The 24087-nt window shown below is 29.8% G+C and overlaps 2 protein-coding genes across 2 annotated transcripts; both read right to left on the reverse strand.

The window, feature by feature from the left end:
* Window positions 1–265: 265 nt before the first annotated feature.
* Window positions 266–2696, reverse strand: LOC123303071. Its single transcript, XM_044886170.1, has 3 exons — window positions 2408–2696; window positions 1629–1764; window positions 266–766 (listed from the first exon to the last, which is right to left on the reverse strand). The coding sequence occupies exons 1-3, from the start codon at window positions 2694–2696 to the stop codon at window positions 577–579; spliced, it is 615 nt and encodes a 204-aa protein (XP_044742105.1). The 3' UTR covers window positions 266–576.
* Window positions 2697–4060: 1364 nt separating this feature from the next.
* Window positions 4061–19795, reverse strand: LOC123302771 (arginine kinase). The gene is made up of 4 exons (XM_044885857.1): window positions 19665–19795; window positions 7169–7350; window positions 5954–6642; window positions 4061–5206 (listed from the first exon to the last, which is right to left on the reverse strand). The coding sequence occupies exons 2-4, from the start codon at window positions 7332–7334 to the stop codon at window positions 4994–4996; spliced, it is 1068 nt and encodes a 355-aa protein (XP_044741792.1). The 5' UTR covers window positions 7335–7350; window positions 19665–19795; the 3' UTR covers window positions 4061–4993.
* Window positions 19796–24087: the final 4292 nt, after the last annotated feature.

Consider the following 24087-nt stretch of genomic DNA (forward strand, 5'->3'; position numbering starts at 1 on the left):
TTATTTATAATAAACAAAAACAGTTCTATAATATTTTCTTATTGATGAAAATTGTCTGTGATTATTGGTTTCTACGGTAAGCAAGTACCCTACACTATCCTTATGAAAAATCGCTTTCAGTACAACTTTCCGAAAATTTGAGAAATGTTAGTTCTTGAAAAGTAGAACAAGTCTTCGCATGATAATAAAATTCAAAATTTGGTATTTTTCGAGATACTTCACCTAGAATTTAAGAAAAGGATCTCGTGTTTATTAACTTGCATGTAAATTATTTCGAAGACCAACAAGTTTTAACCTTGTTGAAAGTTTTTTTTCGTAAGAATGATGTGGGGCCCCTCGTTGAGTTAGGTATGTATTAAACAGTTTTATTCAGTCTTATAGAGATACGTTTTCATAAATTTTACAAAAATTTAAATAAGTTTAGCCGCTTATCTGATCCCCTCCGGTTTGATATTTGACGTGCCTTCAAAAGGATCAGTTTGAACAGATTTTTGTTTTAATTTTCAAAGCATTTAGGGTGGATAATCGGCTAACTTAATGATTTTGACATAGTCAATATGCCATATTGTTGATATATTATAATCTTTTAACTATTGAATTTGGACGGGCTCGTCGAATCATCTGTAAAACTTGTACACTTTGAAATGGACAACTTGGATAAAAATTATGACAGCCTTGACCTTCCAAACCAGATATTAATTGACCCATATGCGCAGCATAATGATATTTTGATGACATTGTGCCATATATTAATATGTTACTTTGCCTAAAACAAAAAAAAAATTTTAATATAGGGTCTTTCAATGAGAGTGATATTTTTTAATTTTTGAATTAAAAACACAATTCAATGTTAATTGTGCTTTATTTTGTAGCTTAGATATTAAAGTGCACAAAATATCATTCTTTCCCCCACAATTTTTAATGTCGAAGTTTTTCCATTGACATTACATTACATAGACTAAGTGCCGAACGATTTTAAGCGTGCCAACATCTGAGGTAATTTCTTAGGTCTAATAAATTGTAGATTCGTAAGAAAAATGTAAAACGAAACGTGATAAGTATTTTTTTAAGCCAAAAAGCGAAAAAGTTCAGTGAAATCGCGATGTTTAATGTAAAACATTTTGTAATTTTGAAAATTTAACATTCATTGTATGTTTTTTGATTAATTTTCCTATATTCTTTTGATAAATGTCTCTAGCTGACCTAAAAAATTACCTCAGTTGTTAGCAAGCTTCTCACTGTAGGGAAAGATAGTCGATGCTTAGTCTATGTATAGCTATAAAGTCAATGAGTTTTTTGCATTAATTCTATGACTTGAATTATACGCCTTGTAGATACGCCCCGAGCAACCCCTCAGTATTGTTAGTAGTTGTTGTATTGTTGAAGGTGTCATCTGTTATTTTCACAAAAAAATCGAAATTGGTTTGGTTTAGTTCTACAATTATTATCTTATAATTTCACGAGATGGCGCTACTATACATACATTATTTGAAAAATATAAATTTTTAACCTTTTCCTAATGTCATTCTTATTAAAAGAATAGCTCTATGTGCCCACTTCCCCTATACAGTGAATTCCTAAAGTTATTTAAATAAGAAGTGTTATTTGATACACATCCACTGACTTACTTTATTAAATTTAATAATTCGCGTTCGTTTGACGAAAGTGTGTTTTTACGAGGTGTAGCACTCATTTCGCAAATTAATTTTGGTAGACAATGTTCTTTTAACACTTCCAAAACTTCATATTTTGATTTAAAAAGGCCTGAAACAAAATAAATTACGTGTTTTTATTCAAATTAAATATAATCGCGCCAAAATAGCTTTTTTTTTTGGACGATTTTGTGATTGAGCCGACAAATCTATTTCACTGACAAGACACTTGTAAATATGTTATCAAGTTTAAAAATATTTGGAATAAGTTACGATATGTAAAATTTAACCAAAAATTTGGTAAATTGATATAGGTGTTCTTAAAATGACCTATTTAGTTCTCAGTTTCAGCACGATATCTCAAAAACGAAAAGAGATATCAAGGTGAAATTTTTATAGTGTGCTTAAGACGTAAAAAGTGAGTTTTAGTTCGTAAATGAGTAACATAGGTTATAACTTGACAATATGTAGACGAAAAGTAAGAATACAATTTTTCGATATCTGGACTAATTTTCAAAATATCGAAAATTGAAAATTTTATTGAATTATTTAGCTTTCGATATTTCGAAACAAGAAAGATATCGAAAAATGTTATTCTTATTTTTCATCTATATTCATGAAGTTATAACAAAATTTATCATCAAAGTTGAAAATACGGTACAAATATTTTCAACCCTAAATTTAAAATTGCGTTAGTGCTCGTACTACCTTAAATGAGTTAACAACAGATGGCATTCGAAAAAACAAGATTATACCTAATTTCTCTATCGTGTCCTTTTCAATTTGTTCATCTAAATTCAAAGCAACTGTTCCACCATGTAAACCAGGCACACGTGGTTCCACTAAACCTTTTTTCACTGGAAACTCTTTTTTATTAATCTGTTTTTTCTGATGTAAATTTTTACTCTTGTCATATAAATCCGTTGTCTGATTAGAAAAATATTTTTGATATAACACATGCACAACACCAATATAATCCACGTTTAATAACAAAAATATCAACGCAATTATTGCAATACGTCCTAAAAATGCTATCACATCCATAATTTCCCAAACGAAAACTATTTCTGTTTTAATTGTCAAATTATTTTTTTCATTTGTTACATTTTTTGCATCAAATCATGATTACTTTGATCGTATAACTGAAAACAAACAAAATCAAAGTGAACTTAGGTAATCATGTTATATTACTTAAATGAAAGTATTACTTTTGTTCAGTGAAAGTATTTCTTTCATTAATTTCACTTTCTTTCATGTGTACATAAAACACATACCTATTTTATTATGTAATTCAACACATAATATATTTATTCATTTACATATTTTTATAAATCCCGCTATTTTATTAAAAAGGGGAGAGGGAGATCAACGACCCTTATTTTAATTAAATGGCTAAATGGGCTATAGCTCCGTGCAGAGGCGGATTTACGCTTAGGGACGTGAGGTCTAAGTCTAGGGCGGTATCATTTGAGGAGCCCTGAACCTAATTAATTTTTCTCGGTCTTTGAAAAGTTGAAATTAATTAAATTTATCGTTTACTGTGAGGTTCAATTTTACTATTTTTAAAAGAATCACTTCCGCATAGAGCAAAAAGTGTGCCATATTAGACGGGTGGGTGCCATATCGAACGGGGTCTATAATCTAATGGCCCCGCGGGATGGACATTTTAAAGAGTTGACCAGAAAAATGTTTTAAAATAAGTACTCTTTCTATGGGTGTATCGAGGATAGATCAAAACATGGCTGATGCCTCCCCCACTCCTAGACCTGGATTAAGTTGGCTTGAAGTATTACCTAATGGCAAAATAATATTGAATATATGAAGTTTTTGGTTACAAAAATATCAAGTGGGGCTTCCTTCTAGACCAAAAATTCTTGTTTTGCACTTTTCCTGCCCTGGGCTAAAACCTACATACGATTATGAGTTGTCTTTAGCTAGTTTAGTATATTTTTTGAATATAAAACGAAATTCTTATTTAGTGTATGTAATGCCATCTTGGTATATAAAATGAAACTAGAATGTTTTTAGTAGTTTTAATTTGGTGTATGTAGTGTCATCTATGAATATTATAGAAAAGTACCATTATATTTGTATTACACTGCCATCTATAAATTTTAAGTGGAACTATCAATAATTTTCTGAATACAATGTTATCCATAAATGGTATAGGAAATTAATAGCATTATCTCCACGAAAGTGGGAAAAAATTTCCCAGTAAAAAGATGATAATTTCGAGCTCCTACTGAATATCTGCTTAAAATTTAATCCAAATAAAATTTTGAGAATGAATAATATAATTCGGCTCATAGTGAATTTTTCTTTTTTTGTTTTAAATTTTATAGGATGGAACGAGGGCTGGTGTGAGGATTATTGGACTTGGAGGGGGAGTAAGTAAAACACTAAACAGATTTGTTGATAGTACATAGATGTCTTTAATAGGTCACTTGTTTTTAAAATTTTTTGTTTGGCTTGTGCTTACATATTAAATACAATAGATTTTCATATTTTCTTTTTTGTTATTTTTTTTTTTTACAAATAGTTTTTCATGTCTTGTATTCATATGCATCGTTTTTCCTTTATTTTCATACAAATTATAGACTATTCATTTTTATAGTTTTTATTTTTATTTTAATACTTTGGCCAATATCATTTTTAAATTTTTTTTAATTTACTTTTATTTTAAACTAAGCAATTTTGCTGGCTACAACTTTTTAATTATGCCCTCACAAAATACTGATCATTCAAAACACAACGGTAAATAAACAAATGAAAAATTTTTAATTGAAAAAAAGAAAATATAATTCAACTAATTTTTTTTTATGCTATATTCCCCCTCTCCCAAAAGATTTGGTCTTATTTCCCCGATTCCCAGTTGACAGAGGAAATTCTTTTTGCTGGAGTCAGTTGCTGCTTCTTAAAAGTATTTAATAAGGGGTAAAGGGATGGGAGTTTTTTTTACCGTATGATTTTTGAAGGGTGGCCTAACCATAGAATAAAATCCTGTAGAACAGGCGGCCCTGTTTTTGTCTTTCTAATACTAATAATGAATCACAATTAAAGTATGTAATTAATAAGTATAATAAAGTAATTAATAAAATAATAAAAGTAAAAATGATTGAAATGAATAATCATAGATGTCGTTACTCGATACTTAAGTAAGTAATCGATTGAATTATAAATGGTTGAATAATATGATAAAAATAATAAAATAATGAAAAACAAATTGTTGGTTTTTAGAATTGTTTTTTGTATGTTTTGGTATGTTTGTTGTATGTTTGTATGTTTGTATGGTTGAGTTTTATTTCTCAGCTCAGATGTTCTTTTGTCATTTTTCTGCTTATTTACAATTCTTTTTCAATTTTGATGAGCTCAGTGATGCCATCGTACATTTCTTTAACGGCTTGGTATTCAGTCAAACCCATACGCCGTTTGTTTGAAATGTCGTAAATGCCACCTTCGGCTTCAGTGTGTTCACCACGTGTACCACGTACTTGTAAATTGAATTTACCAGCAATTTCGTCCAATTTTGCTTTGTTGGCAGCCAATTTTGGTACCTGTAACGAAATTATTTTTATGAATTTATCGAAAATTTACTTAGTTCAAGGTAGGGAAATTAAAAAAAATCAGAGTCTATGTTTCGCAGTGCCCTCCTCACCAATTAGGAAGCCTAGGCGGTCGAAAAAGAACCTCCAAAAAAAGGAAACTGTACTTTTTTAATTTTCACTTTTAAAATTAAAATTTTAGATAAATGGCCCCCGTTAGGGCTAATGAAAATGGAAGTGCCAACCGTAGCGTAAGGACGGAAAAAAGGTAATCCCCCGCCACTGCTGAAGTGTGTCTCCACTAAAAATCCATGTCTATGAGCCACAACAATTGTAAATGTGGCACAGATGATTGATTGACGATTAAATTAGGAAGATATTGCCCTAAATCTCTCGAAATTCTCGAATCCAGATACTTTCTTAGAAAATATTAATCTGATAGTCAAATAAACTGAATTTTCATGACTTTTTGAATCCCAGTTAATGTAGAAAATCAAAAGCGGAGACAAGTTTTGGGTCCTTAACTCATACTCCATTTTAATGAAATTCTGACAGAAAATCTTCTCGACCAGGATGTATTTTTGCCTAAAGCTGATAGGTTATTCTGAAGATTGTGCAGATTCTTGAGAAATTTCTTACTCTGGGCCCAGTTATTTTACCATTCCTGGGTCTTACAGTTTCAGCCGATAAAGATATATCAGACGAGGACAAGGGTAAAGAAAACTAATAGGTTTAAATGTCATTTGTCAAAATACATACCTTAATGTGCACTGAGGCACGGATTGTAGTTCCCAAGTTGGTTGGGCAGAAGGTGAGGAAACCTAATCTGTCATCATGTGAGAATGGAATACGTTTTTCGATGTCATTGACAGCAGTTGTTAAACGGCGGAATACTTGGCCTAAATCACCACCCATTTGCATGGAGATGATACGTAAGTGATCTTCTTCGTTACACCAGACCAAGAAAGTTTTGTTCTCATTGTGGTAGATACCACGACCAGTTGGCCAGAAGCGGCATGCGTTTGCTGTTTGTAAGAAACGGTCACCTTCTTTGAACAAGAAATGATCGTCGATGAGTTTTTGTTGGACTTCTTTGGTCATACCAGCCAATGGATAGTATGTGCCTTTAAGTTCGCCTTCCAATCCAGACAAGGTGGATGAAACTTTGTCTTGCATCTCTTTGTATTGTTCCTCAGTTAAACATGGGTTGAATGGGTAGCCTTGGAGTGAGCGACCGCATCGGACACGGGTTGAGACAACATATTCACCAGCAGGGTCTAAGTTTCCAAGTGTATCACAGTCACCAAAATCTTTTGGTGGATGTTTGTCGGTTTTCTTGAATCCATTATGGTAGTCTTCGATGATTGGGTCGAATAAATCAGCGAATACTGTGTAAGCTTCAGCATCTGGGGCGTAGATACCTACTCCGGAATCATGGTTGGCCAAACCTATGTACAAAAAAAATAATACATTAAAAAAATTATATTTTTATACCCTGTATATATGAAATATATATATCAAGGTATACTAAGTTTAGTCCCAAGTTTGTAACGGTTAAAGATACTGATGTTACGAAATTTTTCAAAGCTTATTCTAGAGGATATACAAGTGGTCGAAGAAACGAAGGAATAAAGTCCGAAAAATTTGAGCAGTAAGTCGGCTTAAATGTGGTTTTCGGCATTCGATTCGTTAGAGCGTCAGGAAACCTAGTCTGATTTATAAGAAATTAAAAATATGCAATTAGCATAATTAATATGCATTTTATAATTGCATTTTAAATTGACCGTTAATATTAAATCCCAATCCCCCGAGTAACGACTGATAATATGACAAATTTCTCGAAAACTCCAGGCGGCGATAGGGATACCGTTAAACCAGGTACCTTCGAGACCAATTTTATCACGATATTCGTGTTCAGCGAAAGAGTGGAATATTTTCTGATTTTGCTTGAGAATTTAAAAAAAAAAGTCTTACCTGATTGGATACAGTCAAGAAGTGTTGAACCAAAAGATGTTTGTTTAGTTTTGAGTTGATCGAAAATTTCACGGGTCAAATATTTCTTCAACAAAGATTTGGAATCGGATGCTTCCAATTTTTTGAATTCAGTTTCAAGTTTTTCAAGTACTTCTGCAGAAACCATGTTGCGTTTGGATTTGCTGTAAAATAAAAGAAAAATAAACTAAATTAGTAAAATTTTAACAAAATTTCGATTTTTTTGGACATTTTAAAATCGATTTCAATTTCAAAATCATGATTATTTCATGAGTTTAAGAATAATTTCATTTTTAAAAACTACAGCACTTGAGAAGTCAGGTCAATTCTCTTTATCTCAAATAATTTTATCACATTTTTGTATTTTTGTACTATTTACCCAAACATTCTGTATTTTGGATAATTTTTATAAATTCGAATATCGATATCTTTTTATTTTATTTAGACGCACTGAGTTAATAAGACAATGCATTTTCCACTACGCTATAGCTAAATGAGAAAAATTCGCGCGTTATGCAAATTGTGATCACATAAAAAGATAAAAAGGATACCTTTCATCGTTTGTCTCTGCATTCTCGATAACTGTCGCATTTTTTTTATCTTTTGAAGCACAACCGCCCATTTAGCCACTTATAATTTAAATTTGAGTTATATACAAGAAAAAAGTTCTCCAAAAAAAATTTGCAACACAGCACAAATTTTATTTTGTACGTTTATTGTAAAAAACAATTATGAAAAACAAATTTTCACGTTCCAAAAAATGGAAAAAGGAAAAATTGTATAATATATATCACAGTTTGTTTGAAAAATTAAAAAAACGGAAAAAATTTGATTGTAGAAAAATTGTTGTATATTTATATTTGAAATATATCGAACACTCGAAAAAGCACTTTAAATTGTTGAAAAAAATTGATTTATTACAAAATTTAAATCGAAATTCGTTGATATAAAATTTTCACTAATGTTTCTAAGAGTAATCGGGGTTTGTGAATAAAATAATTCTAATTTTCACTATATACTATTAAAATCCAGTCACGCCTTCGTTATGCGCATGCGTTCAATATATCTACAAGCTACAAACGAGGAAAATACACAACCACTTTTCTAAGCTAGTAAAAAAAACCACCCTAATATTAAAATATTGACCCCCCTCTAAAATAAACTTGTTGGTATCACAATTTGCATTTATAGAATAAATATATAAAAAAAAATTCGGTTTTTCAGCAGAGAACACGTGTAATGTAAATTTCCATTAATTTTCAAGTATTGTTTTACCTAATTATCTGATAAGTCTTTTAAAATCAATTTCAAAATTTCACACAATCTTATCGGTTTCGAGTCATTTCGGAGTATTATTCATACATTTTTTTTTATCTAATCATAGTTTTTAATTTTGTTTTTAGGCCACTTAGAAACATAATATATCACAATTAAAAAGTTTTCTGATTCAAGTTGCAAAGTGAGTACGTAGGGGCTTTAGATTTAATCAATTTTTTTAAGAATTGATTTTTTAAATTTTGATTAAAACATGAAATTTTAATTATTCGATACAACGATTAATTTTGTAACAGTTTGTAGTGGCCGCCGCCGAGCCGCATACTTAAATTTTAAACATTGTTTAATTAGTTCGATTATTTTGATAAAATATTCTGAATACAGGAAATTGGAAACGTTTGTTTACAAATATTTAATCAAATAGTTTATTAATTGAATTTCTGAATATAAATGTTTATAATTCATCGAATAATTATATTCCAAAATCAAATTTTAAATTCAATTTTAATACCTTTGCCTTTACGCTTGTGTTCTAACGATTACGCTAATATTTTTCGAAATATAGTCTGAAATACTCTTAATAGAATATGGAATTTTTTTGTATTTTTTTAGGTTCCAATTGTCTTGGAAATGGGATCTTTTTGGTTTTAATTTTTTGGATTTATCGTTTCACAAGATCCTTAAATAAATAATCAAATATCTGCACTAAAATTTCTCTATTTCTGTGCTTTTAAGGATAATTAATATCCAAACAAAAAAATCAGTCGATTTTACGGTTACTAGAGGTTGATTCGGTGCTTACTTTAACTAAAGTCATCCCTCTCCGAGGAAAAATGAAAGCCCGGTTGTCTAGGACACAAACCGGTTGAGTTGGATCTCCTCGATATAAGAAGTAATAAAAGTTTTTTCATCATTTTGATCAGATATTTAAATATAGAAGTCGTGTGATTATCTCATTTTTTTAATAACAATTTTATTGATTAGTAAAAATATTATTGATCAGTAATAAATAATTTAATAATATAATTATAATAATTTAAAATACAGCTATAGTTCGGTTATTATCATGTTTTATGCAAACGTCATTACATATATGTAAAATAAAAAGTATATCATTCAATAGAGATTATCATAAAAAACATGCATTGATTTGTAACACTTATGCAAACTACATTACATTTGTGCTATAAACCTTGCATAACATACAAATATTATTAATTTTTTTAGAAGAAAACATTTGAATGAAACATGAGTTTACATTAATTTTAGGGATAAGTTATTTTGATCTCCGGTGCAGACTTTATCTAAAGTAGTGTGCGTTGCGTAATAGACATGTTACGTGCTCCAAAATAAAACTGATACTGAGTTTTCAGTGAATATTCAAGGTATAAAAAATGTAAATATTTATATTAATTATGATAGGTTTGTGTATCAAATAAAAAAATTTATGAGGTTTATGTCTTAGATAAATATATTTTATGAGGAATCAACACTGGATATATCAAGAAATTTAAGTATCGGTTGTAATCTTTTGTAATAGCTAGGGAATTTTTATGAAACTAATTCGATCGTCATCCTAAGATAAAATTTTCCAAAAAATATGAATAATAGAGGTCGCTAGATAAGGCTTTTCGACGTTTTGCAATATGAGAATTACTTACGGCGAACGTGGAGGAAATATCCCAAGCTTTTCAAGACGTTATAATAGTAGTTATCCAAAAGGACTGATTTAATATTTGAAAATTAATTTAACATAAGAAAATTCGTGTTTTTGACCTAGGCTTGAAATTTTCTATCACGATATTTTCGTGAAGAATAAAATATTTATATGATAGCAATTTATTTGAACTTGAGTAAAAATATTTAGTTCAAATCAGTTTAAAATTAATCGGAATTGAAACAATTTAAATTTACTAATAAAATTCAATTAACTATTATCTATTTCATATAAACTGGAATGTTTATCCAAATGATTATTTTCGGTAGCGGATTTAAGTTACCGGCAAAGTAATAATTGCTCACTAGGGTTAGACTTTGCTGATGAACCCCCCGGGCCTATATCAAGCAGAATAAGCTCTCTTTTAATATTCAAGTTTTCGTAAATTATCGTTTTCCAAATTTGAGTCGATGTTACTACAATTTATCATAAGACCATTTTTTTTCCAAGTCTCATATTTACAGAGTTCTAAAATACAAAATTTATACTGAAAACTTTTCGACTTTTTGTTTGATATGGAAAATTTATTCTTCTGAGATTCGTCGGGACTTGTATAATCAAAATACCTGCAGAAATAAAACTACGATCTCAAAAAATTTTATCCACCATTGGAGACGAGTCTTGAAAATGACGGCTAATTTGCTAACCTGTTACTTATAGCCTGAAAGTGTTTTAAAATATTCGATTCACATAATTTGAAATAATCAATTCGAATTATTAAATTAAATTCAATTGAAATGAAGTAATATGAAACGATTAAAAACAATAATTTTATTAATTATTTTGTTTCTTGTCTGAATATTTTAAGAATGTACATTTTTATACATAATTTTTGTTTTCGTAACCGGCACTAGCTTGTTCCCTTCGTGTTTGTCACTTTGATTACAAACCTGTAAAAATGGTTGCATATACATTAAAAATTAATGTAACGACATTAAAGAAACCTTCAATCATAGTCCTTATACATGGTCGTACCAAGGGGAAGAAAGATTTGGATAACTGCTCCTGCCCTTTTCAGGACCTGGATTTGTCATTGATATAGTTAGCTAAGTGTTCGTTAGTGCCCAAACTTTTTGATCAAAAAAATTTGTTCGTTCTATTTAGAGAAATGTTGCTAAGAGTTAATTTGGTGATAAGAGCACAAAAATCATCTTTCTCACAGGAAAAATGAGAGCTTACCAGTCAAAAACAAGCAAGAATAGGTTTGGGCTCTTTATTATACCATGTATATGAAATACACCAAGGTATACTAAGTTTAGTCCCAAGTTAGGTGTTCATAAAATCACCTAATTAGTCCATTTCCGATTGTCTGTCTGTCTATCTGTCGTCTGTTTGTCGTCTGTTTGTCGTCTGTCTGTCCGTCTGTCATCACGATTACTCAAAACCGAAAAGATATATCAAGCTGAAATTTTATAGCGTGCTTAGGACGTAAAAAGTGAGGTCGAGTTCGTAAATGAGGTCAACATAGGTCAATTGAGTCTTGGGTTCGTAGTACCCATCTTGTAAACCGTTAGAGATAAAACAAAAGTTTAAATGTAAAAAATGTTTCTTATAGAAAAATAAACAACTTTTGTTTGAAACTGTTTACCCGTGAGAGCGCAAATTGTATAGTATGTATTATATGGGAATATCAGTTATACCAGTTATGTTACAGAGTAATCAACACTGTCTGTACATGGTATTTCAACAATTTACTCAGTCAATTGTTTGTTTTCACTTGTTTTTTTCTGTAATCAATTTTTCTTACCTTTGCATAAAATATATATTTTATTTATAGGCATCTGATTTAACATAAATGTTATGTATATTGCATATATTTAAACAAATATTTATTATGTACATGAGAAAATGTTGATGAAAAATGATTAAATATAAGAAAATCATGCGCAACGAATGTTTTTAACAAATATTTATTAGAAACAAATATTAAATCTCTTTTGTGCTAAGTAAAAATTATTTACAAACAGAGATTTGTCATCGTTTTTTATGATTTTTATTTAACTATAAAATTTACGAGACATCATCTCAAGGATTTTTCATATTTTCTTGTTAATTTAATTTTTTAACCGCTAACTATCACGTACACATACTTAATACTAATCAATACTCAAAATAAACGGAAAAGTTAAAACAAAAAAATTGGAAAATTTACAGGGTGTATCATAAAAAGCGTGCAAAGTAAGTAGTTAGTATTTTACACAGTTAAAATTAACCAAAATCGAATCTTCCCTACTATCGTATGAGGAATAACATTTACAACTTTGTTGAGGAAAGGGAAAAAGTTAATTTATGCTATTTCTGAATGGCAATTTCTCTTGGATTTGATTGAATTTATTGACCTTAAAACTAATAAAAGATTCAATTAGGCATCCGATTTTTGGAATATTTTAACAAAATCCTAATTTTACTAAGAAAAAATGATCAAAACATCTTCGCTATTTATGAAACCCCCTGTGATTTTTTGGGTAGCAAAATTTTACATCAAAATATTTTTCAATAACTTTTATACGTACATTTTTGAGTACGATCGTATAATTGCGTAATCGATAACGATAATCGTTCGTTTTAAGAATTGATTCAGCATTTAAGTCTGTAAAAAAGTTCAATACATTATTAGTCTCTCTGAGTGTCTCGTAATTTAAAACTTTAACCGCAACCTAAGAATGTTTTTTTTTTTTATTGTCTAGCGATTGTATTGAAATCTTATAGTTGTTTGTAAGGTTTTGCACCAATTTCAAAAATTGATGTCATTTGTGTCAATATGATTATGATTCATATACTAAAATTAATGTACCGTTTAACGTAGTTTACTATATTCATAAAACGCAATGAAGCCGAAAAATTATTCAATAATTTTTAGTCCTCAAAATGAAGATCGATTTCGATGAAATTTTTTAAAACTATTAACGTAAAAAAATTTTGAGTTATACTCAATTGGTATGATTTTAAATAACTGGCAATTTTTCTTTAAAAACCCCATAAAATCCATGCAATTTTTGAAAACTTTAGGGCGCTTTTGAAGCCAGTCTGAAGGATACCTTGAAAATCAGAAAGAATTAATTTTAACTTTTATTATCATTTACAGTCAATCATGTTTTGCGTATCCAATTTGACAAACACAATATTGACAAAAAGCTAGATTAACGCACTACCTTAAACTGTACGTTAAATGATAAATGTCATGGAAAATGAGAGTTAAAACTCTTAGGCAATTATTACTTTTTGTTTAGGTACTTTTAATCATGTATACGATATTTATTTACATCATGGTCTCTCGATTATAATTGATGATTTTTAATATGATACATACAGCGTAAACTAAATATTTACAAAATATCTTGTCTTAAGGATGTATGAGCATGATAGTGGGGGCACAAATTTAAAAATAGATATTTTCAATTTTGATGATAAATTTATATTATTACTTGACGATATAAGACGAAAAGTAAGAATAAAATTTTTCGATATCTGGCTTAATTTTCAAAATATCGAAAATTTTGTTTAATTATTTAGCTTTCGATATTTCGAAAACCAAGACACATATCGAAAAATTTTATTCTTATTTTTCGTCTACATTCATGAAGTTATAACAAAATTCATCATCAAAGTTGAAAATAAGATAAAAATAATTTCAACCCTTAATCTACCCTGCTCTTACATCCCTTATATGGACGGTGACACTTAGTTTTTTTCTTTTCTAATTCATTGCTAATATGTTTACTTTCTATTAAAAAGTTTTTTTTAAATTTGTTTTCATTCATTCCAAATGAAAATTATCAAAAACTTCCAAAATATGTGGTTTTTTTGAGATTCCTCGATAAGATCCAATGTATTTTATATCGATTTTTAATGACTTTTTTCTTAAAAATTTGCACGGTTACCTAAGCTGAAATTTTAACCACATATTCTTTGAGTAAAAGACTACCTACAAACAAATTTTGAGCCTTTAAATCAAACATTGTTGTCATGCTCATACATCCTTAAATAAAGAGAATTGAAAAAAGTGATCTTATGGAATTATTTACAAGTTTTGCTAATGAATTACGATAGATTTTTGGACAGGATTTGGATGACTAACCATCTCAAACTCTTCGAAATAATTACATAATTGCATAAAATAAACACAGACTTAAATATATCTACCTACGTGCTAATTAATCAATTTTGTATAACATTGTAATATTTACATTACATATTAGAAATAGAATAATATATCGCATCAGGGACGAGGCGGGGCTATACGAGGAGTGCTGCTCATAACGGATAACCGATACCGATACCTATATGTTTACAATAATTTATTAATTTGTTTTGTATTTGTTGAATCAGTTTGATTGGCTTTATTCTAAATATTTATATAATAATAAGATTATGTTTACTTATAATTATGTCTTATCAACATTTTAGAAGAAATCTGAAAAAATTCTATTCTATTCTATGTTAAGGTAGTACCATCATCACCAGATCTGGTCTCAGAAGTATCTGGTGCTCAGGGTAAACGGTTTCTCGTCATCTAGCGGAGTTTCGAGACATTTGTTATATAATCGGTCCAAACTCATTGCACGAGAGATGAATAAGATTGGCCGAATTGGTCTCAGAGGTACCTGGTGCAATGGTATCCCCATCGTCTCCTGGAGTTTTCGAGAAATTTGTCATATAATCAGTCCATAAGCCCTCGTGTAACGAGTTTGGACTGATTAAACTCCATTAGACGACTAGGAACCGTTATCTGAGCTCCAGATACCTCAAAGATCAATTCTGTCATAAGAATTGGTTAGAATTGACAGAAAATCAACACAGAATTGACAGAATTGTTTTCAGAGGTACAGAATTGGTCTCAGAGTAAACAGTTCTTTGCCCCTTACCGTTGCTTCAAATATTTCTGAGACCATTTCTGTCACAATATTCTTGTTCAGCGACCACAAAAACATTCGAGTTACTAGTTTGGACTGGTTATATGACTGAAAATTTCTAGAAAACTCCAGAAGGCGACTAGCATACCGTTGCACTAGGTACCTCTGAGACCAATTCTGTCACGATATTCGTGTTCACCGACCCCAAAAACCTCCGTGAAACAAGTTTGGAATCATTTTCATCGCTATTAAATTACCTGACGCTCTTACGAATCGAATGCCGAAAACCGCATTCTAATCCGACTTACGACTCAAATTTTTCGAACTTTATTCCTTCGTTTCTTCGTCTTTGGTGCGCGTACATCCTTAACTAAGAAAACTACAATCTTTTGAATAAATTAAAAAATAAAAAGTATAATCCTCGATTCTGCTATACTACCTTAATATGAAAAACTGTCACTTAAATTAAAATGCTTCAGTTGTGTTTATTTGCTAATGACATTATTTGTCAAGTGTACCCTACAAAATATACCCTATTATTACTATGTTTTTTATTCCCGTTCCACAAATTATTGATCTCTTCAAAATTATACGATCAGTATTTTTCTTTTTTTTTTAATGAGGTAAATTTAGGTCAGGCAATATAAGGTGTCCCTTATTGAATTCGGCGATACCATGAACGAATGAAGAAGTGTTATTGATTCAATATACGGTAAAATTTGGGTCCTTTTACACTTGTCAATACTTTTTAAGTAGAATTGTGATTTGAACAGTGCCAAAATCTATTAAAAAAAAGGGCGAAGTAAAAAATAACCATGCCTTTTTGTAATCTTTCGAGGAAAAGTAAAATTTTTATTTTATCCAGAATTTCAAGGAACTTTTTTTACAAGTTTCTCTTTTTTGATCGAAAGTATATTTTTATTAGGTCTGGATAATATACTTCAACAGCTGCTCCTATTGGATTAGCCCTAAAAAAATTGTTTCAATTTCAAAACTTAATCCTAGTACGATTAATAAACTTATTAAAAGTATTTTGAAATATTAATAGTAATCTTAGTGATGAGATGGTGTAGTAGCTAAGGTGTCCGCTTCTCATAACGAAGGCTCGAAGGTTAGGTCGAAAGCCACCTTCGTTAAAAGTTAATTGTATTACCCAAAAATTTTGTTACCAAAAAAGTACATAATTTTTAACTTAGCGAGACTAAAAATAAAAGAAAGTAAATTATAGTTGAAAAAACTAAAAAAAGTGGATAATAATTGTAATTGCAATATTCGAAGCGTGGGTTGGTCGATATTTGTTAAATTAACTAATTTAAATAATTAATCTAGAAAGCACCCCACGCTTTGAATATTACAATTAAAATTACTTTATTTGTTTTTTATAGATTTTTTAAACTAGAATTTTTTCTAAAATTCTGAATAAAGACTGTTTTGAGTAAAAAATTAATATATGTTTCGTACTAATAAGGCCTTCTTTTAATAAAGCTTTGGAAAATTCTAAAGAAAGCTCGCTCTCTCAATAATACTATAAATTTGGATCCCAATTAAAACATATCATCTTATCAACTGAATCTCATATCTTGTAATTGTGTTTCACACTTGACAGTGCTTTTCTTAAGTTAATCACAATTGATTACACAGGTAATGATTAATTTTAATAAGAAATCAATAAGAAATATAATATATTTGAATTTGAATATTTTGATTGGCCTTTAAAAATGGTAAGTAAAAGTATTGCCATCTGGTAGTTTAAAATGGAAATACTGAAATTGAACCCACTTCTTCATTTAATTAGTACGAATTATTATCGCTAGTCAGCGGATTGCAACTCCTAATTATCAATAATGATTAAAATTAATTATGTAACGCTGAGTCTCTGTCATTGATAAGGTAATCAATAATTTTATTAATCATGAGAGTACAAATAAAGGTGCAAAATTTGAAAAATATCAATTTTTTTTTATGATAACACAACAATAAATTTTCTAAATCACCTACAGAAATTGATTTTTAATAACAAATAGCCCTAGAGCCCGTGACTGTAAAACTGAACTAACACGAAATTTCGCTTATGAATCAATACTATTTAACGATAGGTACAATATGGACTACGTGTGCCAGGGTTTATTCCAGATATTTTGATCAAGTTTTGAGCTACATCCCAAGTACTCCTTTTTTAAAGCTGTAAAAACTTATTTTAAAGAACATCAAAAATTTTTATAAAAAGTAGTAGAAGCTCCCCTTAATATTCTTATCAGTAAAATATTAATGGAATAAATTTTCATTGTTCGAATCGAATTGATATCGATTTAACAAACTTATTAAATTTCAAAAAATGTTACAATAATTTTTATTTGAATTGATTCTAAATATAGTAGGGAATAAATAAAATATGAGTTCACGTCATAGTATCCATATTCCATATGATTGACCAGAGTCATGTCCACAGAAAATAGAAGTACCTTATTAAGTTGTAAGTATTCAAAAAACAAAGTTTGAGTTTTAAAATCAATAAAAACTTACAAACATACTTCTATTTTTATTATATTTTTGTTTTTTATTGACATTTGAATTTGTTTGATTTACTGTCAGGCATCTAAATGTTTTATTTTTATTACTTGGTAACAACTAACAGTCAACTGGGATAGTAACTGGGATGTTACATCAAATTTGAATTCAAACTTTCATAGGGTTTTTTGATTTGATTTCTTTTCAAAAAAAGATTTTTTTATCCTTTCAACAAGGTTTTCTATTTTCATGAAAACTCTCCTTGAAATCGCTTTTCATAAAGGATTTTAATTAGATAAAATTGTACGAAGTTAAGTACAAAACCGGCTCAGTCTTTGACCGTTTGGCTACTGACTGGGAGGTTGCGGGTTCGAGTCCAGACAGCGGCGATGTGAACAGTTGATGGGGGTGCAGAATTGATCACACTGTCTTCGCTTGGATAAGAACGAAGTAGCCGAATCCACCCACATCAAAATGTAATTGTGAATATGTATGTAAATAAATAAAGATTAACAAATAATGATGTGGGTGGCCTCTGTTATAAAGAAGGAAACCTCAAAACGATATCAGGTGATATCCCCAAATTCTTTTTTACAAATTCAAAAATAGAAATACAAGTTTGCCGTATTTTTTTTTAAAGATACCAGTAATATCAGAGATAATTAGATATTGAAGAAATCAAAAAAAATTAAAATTATAAAACAATAATGCAAAACAGATAAAATCAACTTCATTTGACACTTAAAAATGGTTTCCGAGATATAATAACAAGTCGAAATTCATAAATTTTCTAGCAATCATAAATATTTTAAAAAAATAATAGAAATAAAATGAAATAGTTTAAAAAAATAATCCGTCAATGGAAGCCAATTTATCCTGTTAATGCTATACGAATTTAAAATTGATGCCAATTCATAAACCTTTATTAAAATTTAATGCAAACTATTTCGATTAATACCATCAGTTTAAAATATCTTGTTCTGACAAATAATTTTAAATCATTTTTATTTATGCAAAGTATTATCAGATTTGTAATGTCAATTGCATATACTTCAATACTAAATGAAACTTAAAATTTTGATTATTGAATTTTATTCTCATATTAGAGATATTTTCGACCCATGGCCTATAGAAATGAAGGGTCGGTATCCTTGTTAGTGTTTCAGAGCTATCTAATAATTTCCTTGCTAGTGTAAACTTCCAAAAATTATCCAAAAAATTACCCAAAATATACAAAAATAGTTTTTTATGATAAAAGCTGCTTGAAATGTTTTTTTTTTTAGTTAGGAATCTTAAATGTGATTTCAAAATTGGAAAATCTTTTCCAAAAACCATGATTTTTTTAGAAATTAGTTTAGAAAAATTTTATATTTTAAAAAAAAGCACTTCGAAAAAAATTTCAAGCTGTTTTTGAGAACAAAAAAAGCCTTGTGACTTTGGCTTAATTCGAAAATGTAAAAGATATGTAAAATATTTTTAAAACAAAATTTATTGAAATTGAAATTTAAAAAAAAATGAAACTTGTACAAGACGCAAATTTTTGTTAATTGAGATGACATCAATTGACTTATTTTTTTCGAAATAAGTGAATTAAATGTTCAAGGCCTAATTGAAACAACTCACAGCGGACATAAGAAATGCTAATTGAGACAATTAGATCGATTTAACAAATTTAAAAGGAAACTTAAAACTCCTACAAAATTAATTAAACAATCAACAATCAACATTGCCAATAAAGATTTAGTTGGCAATCAAAAAATTTCTAAAGCCAAAAATTTATTCAAAATCAAAAACAGAATTCAACATGACCTTGAAAAAAAAATTTATTGAGGTATCTCATGATACCGGCCGAATGTTATGTATGTCGACCAATTCGACCAATATGCACAGACGCCGAAAAATCGATTTTAGAAACACAGCATGTGAATAGGTATGATCCAATGACATAGTTTTCCATTAAATAGAAAAATTTCGATAATAAATTTCCGCCAAAATAATTTTATTCCGAAAATTCGAAAAGCAAAAATTATTTTGTAAAAAAATTTTGAAATTAAAAAAATTTTTTTAAATATTGAAACATGCTTGAAATTTTTTTAAAAGAAAACTTTGAAAATAATTAGCTTACCGTAATCTTGTTTTTAAAAAGTGGTTGGATAATTTTTTATGTTCACTGAGGATCAGAGCACACTATCAACTGAGAAATAATTCCGCGAGCTGGCTGTATACTCTCCGGTATTTGAATATATATATCTAAACTAATGTAAATATATATATATATATATATATAATTACATATATATTTATATATATATATATATAACGTGGAAGCCGAACATATAACAAATCCACGTCTTTAAACATCGTTCGGTCGGCGAAGAGCCGAACAGTTCGGGCGTTTAGCCAACAAATAAACAATCGTATTCGTGAGCGTAGAAACGAAAATAGACTAAATGATAAGTTTAGCATATATTCCTCATTTTACAAAAGACAAAAAAAATCAAAGAGAAACTATTGTGATCAGGCCAGGGAAAATGATCTCACCCTAAAATTGTAATTGAAATGAAAATGAAAGACATTTCTATATAAAATATAATAATAATATTGGGGTTTAACCTCCGTTTCGCTGACATATACGCCTATAAAAGAGGATACCCACATCATTATTTGTTAATCTTTATTTATTTAATTACAAACATATTTACAATTACATTTTTGATGTGGGTGGAGTCGGTTACTTCGTTCTTATCCAAGCGACGACAATGTGATCAATTCTGCACTTCCATTAATTATAAATTGTTCACACTGCCGCTGCCTGGATTCGAGCCCGCAACCTAAGTCTAAATGGTCTAGTCTAAAGATCATAAGAAGAATATATGGTGCAATCCGAATGAGCGAGGAAGAATGGCACATCTCCCTCAACAGAGATATCCAAGAGATACCGAAGGGAGAAGATATTGTGAACCAGATGGTTCGGACATGTGCAAAGATTGGAGGAAGGGAGGATGCCCAAGAAAAAAATTACAAGCCAAAGTGTATGCTACACGAATAAGAGACAGGCCTCGACTCAGATGGTTGGACCAAGTTGATGCGGGTCACTGAATGGGGATCCGTGTCAAGGACCGAGCAATCTGGAAGAGAGTGGTCGAAGAGGCCAAAGCCGATCCCGGGCTGTAGCGCCTATTGGATTGAATTGGATCTTTTCATCAGACGGGTGGGCAGACAACCGGAAATGAACTAATTAAGTGATTTTATAAACACTTATATCAAAATTTTATTCGTAGCATCAATATTTTTAAGCGATACAAACTTGGAACTAAATTTAGTATACCTTGATATATATTTCATATATACAGAGTATAAAAAAAATAATTTATCAGGGAAAACCATGGAAAATGAATTGAAAAGCACTTGTGTAATCATTCACAGAATTTTTCATAAGGAATAAAAAAATTCTACGTGACATTATGTCTATCATTTCAATTCTATTTTCAGCAGTTTTCCTACCATTCAATGGGGGAAACTCAATGATGTTATGCAATAAGACACAACGATGTTACTATGAAGGGTTGGGGGTGACATGGATATGAAGCCGTATACCTTGATATTATATTACCTTGACCCACGTATTAAAGTTAAAATAAATGCTGAAAAATTGAAAGTTCAAGGCTACGTGTTTTGAAAACTTTGCTGCCAATTTTCTAGAAGAACCGATTTTTTTTTTTAACATCTGTTTTTTTCTGTTAATTATATCGATTTGTCATACTTAGGTAGTTAATAAGTAATTGTACCTAGAATCCACTTCATAGAATTATCTAAATTATTATCAATGAGTAGCAATGATAAGGTACGAAGTACTCAGATAGGCTTGCTAAACACGTCATTGTTTTTTTCAAAAAAAAAAAACATTTTAGTCATTTTGCCGTATTTTCAAAGAAATGTGCTTTGAAGGCTAAAAAAATCAAAAAATTAAAACTTTTTTTTATCTTTTGCAAGGTAAATGGCTCCATGCTCGAGCATCGCGCCTCGAAGCAATAGTTCAGAGCACCTAGCCAAATAGACCCTTGTACTCTATCCCCGCTACACTTTTCAGTGGCTATTATAACCAACTGATGTACTGAAACCCATTATTTGCCTAGCGCTGAGTTTCCTAATTTCTTCTGGTTCGATTATGGTCGGACCAAACCATTTCCTTTGCTGCTGTATGAGCGCCGGGCAGTAACAGAGAAAGTGAATCGATGTTTCTTCTGAATTTTCTCCGCATCTGTCACACGCGGGAGATAGTCTTTTTTCAATCTGATGTTGGAACTTGTTCAGGTTATCATGCCCTATGAGTAACTCTACGATGACTCTAATATCAGCTTTGTTTAGTTTCAAGATCTCCTCGGCTCTGTTACCGAGCGAGTTTCTTTCACCCAACAGGCTTTTGGCGATTCGCCCTCCCTCGTAGCTGGTCCATGCCTTTAATTGCTGGTTTTTCAGATTATCTCCTAATCTGTTAAGATCTTCTTGGTATGGCATCCTCGCAAGCTTTTCTTAAGTGGGAGCCATGGTGATTCCCAGTTTGGCCAGCTTGTCTGCTCTCTCATTACCGTTCCAACCAGAGTGTCTGGGGATCCAGGTGAAACTAAATAAAAGCTTGTAAAATACGATTTATTCAACTCTTAGATACTAATCTCAAAGATACCAGCCCCTCTCCTGTAAGATTGTCAAATTCTTAAAGAAAATCAAACGACTAGTGTCTTACTAGTCTTCCAGTTTTCCCACCTGCCCAAAATATCACAATACAATTCTAAACAAATTACAATATGGGAATAGTTTAAAATGATTTTGTATTTAAACTAATTACAGGGTGCGGTTTGTTATTTATAAATTGTATTGACTTCCGTATAATGTACATTATGTGTGACGGAAGTGAACCACGGAAATTGACCCTGATTCATATAAAATTTTCATTCTAATAATGGCTCATAAAATATAATTTTTCATTTAGTTCAATTTAGGCAATTTACTTTACATGATTGTTTCAAAGAATGATTTCTTAAATATTTGAGTGAGTCAAATGAATTCGATTTTTTCGTTTTTGGCTCAAACTAAAAAAAAAACAGGTATAAAATTTGCTTGAATATTTTCAGAGTATATTAAGTTTAGTCCCAAGCTTGTAACCCTTAAAAATACTGATACTACCAACAAAATTTTGGTTTAGGTGTTGATAAAATTATCCTAATTAGTCCATTTCCATTTGTCTGTTTGTCTGTTCGTATGTTAACACGATAACTCAAAAACGAAAAGAGATATCAAGCTGAAATTTTAAAAAGTGAGGTCGACTTCGTAAATGAGCATTATAGGTCAATTGGGTCATGGATCCGTGGGACACATCTTGTAAACCGTTAGAGATAGAACAAAAGTTTAAATGAAAAAAATGCTTCTTATAAAAAAAATAAACAACTTTTGTTTGAAACATTTTTTTGTAAACATCATTGTTTACCCACAAGTGTACAAATTTTATAGTATGTATTATATGGGAATATCAGTTATGAATGTATGGATATCTAAGAGTGGATATCTTTCGTGACGTAAAAAACAAACAATTACGTAATCAAATCTGCCTATACATGGTATTTCAACAATTAACTCAGTTAATTGTTTGATTTCACTTGATTTTTTTATATAAAAGTTTTATATAAGATAAAATTCACAAAATTAGGTAATATCCTTTTTTTGTAAAGTAATTTTGATGGTCTGATAAATAATCTGTGTTTTTGTAAAGTGATGTGAGTTTTTGCAATGATCTAAGTGGTGATTATGATTAGAACTGATTAAAAATCGATCAATTTTTAGAATATTGTTAAAATTGATTAATTTTATTTGGTTTGGTAAAGTATTCAAGTGCGACTAAGGACTCACTCACAAAATTAATTTCAAACTAATTTCATATTTACAGAAATCAAGCTATTGTATTTGTATCGAACATGGAATTTCACACAAATTTTATGTTTCTAACAAATTGTTAAAAAGTTTAGGTTTATTGCACGGTACATACTTATAAACCAAATACATGCTTTGTAGTCAAATAATGTGTTATTTTTAGCTTTACAATACCACGAAACTACAAAAATATATAATATATTGTGTGCAAGTGAGACTTATAAATTTGATAATATAGATATCATTCTTCAATCATTAATTCTCTAACGATAGTCGTTCATCAAATGATGGATCTTCAGAACTCATAATTAAATTAAAACGTTCATATCATCGACAACCTTATATTTTGATGGTATTATTATAAACTACAAGATTGTCTAAATATTTTAGAAAGTTTTTTATCATACTCTCTAGATTTTTTGATATAGAAATATTCAATTGAAAAGGATAACCTATATAATTCATCATTTTTCCAGTCAACTTTGAACGATAAAAAAAGTAATAAAAAGCCCAATGACCTAGGAATTTGTTGTGATTTTTGGAAACTTTGTTGATCAAAAAATGTACAGTCAAACCTGGGTAAGTGAGAGTAAAGCCAGGAGCCGTCATTTTAAGCTCCCAAA

The sequence above is a fragment of the Chrysoperla carnea genome, chromosome X, assembly GCF_905475395.1.
Source record: "Chrysoperla carnea chromosome X, inChrCarn1.1, whole genome shotgun sequence".
NCBI lineage: Eukaryota > Metazoa > Arthropoda > Insecta > Neuroptera > Chrysopidae > Chrysoperla > Chrysoperla carnea.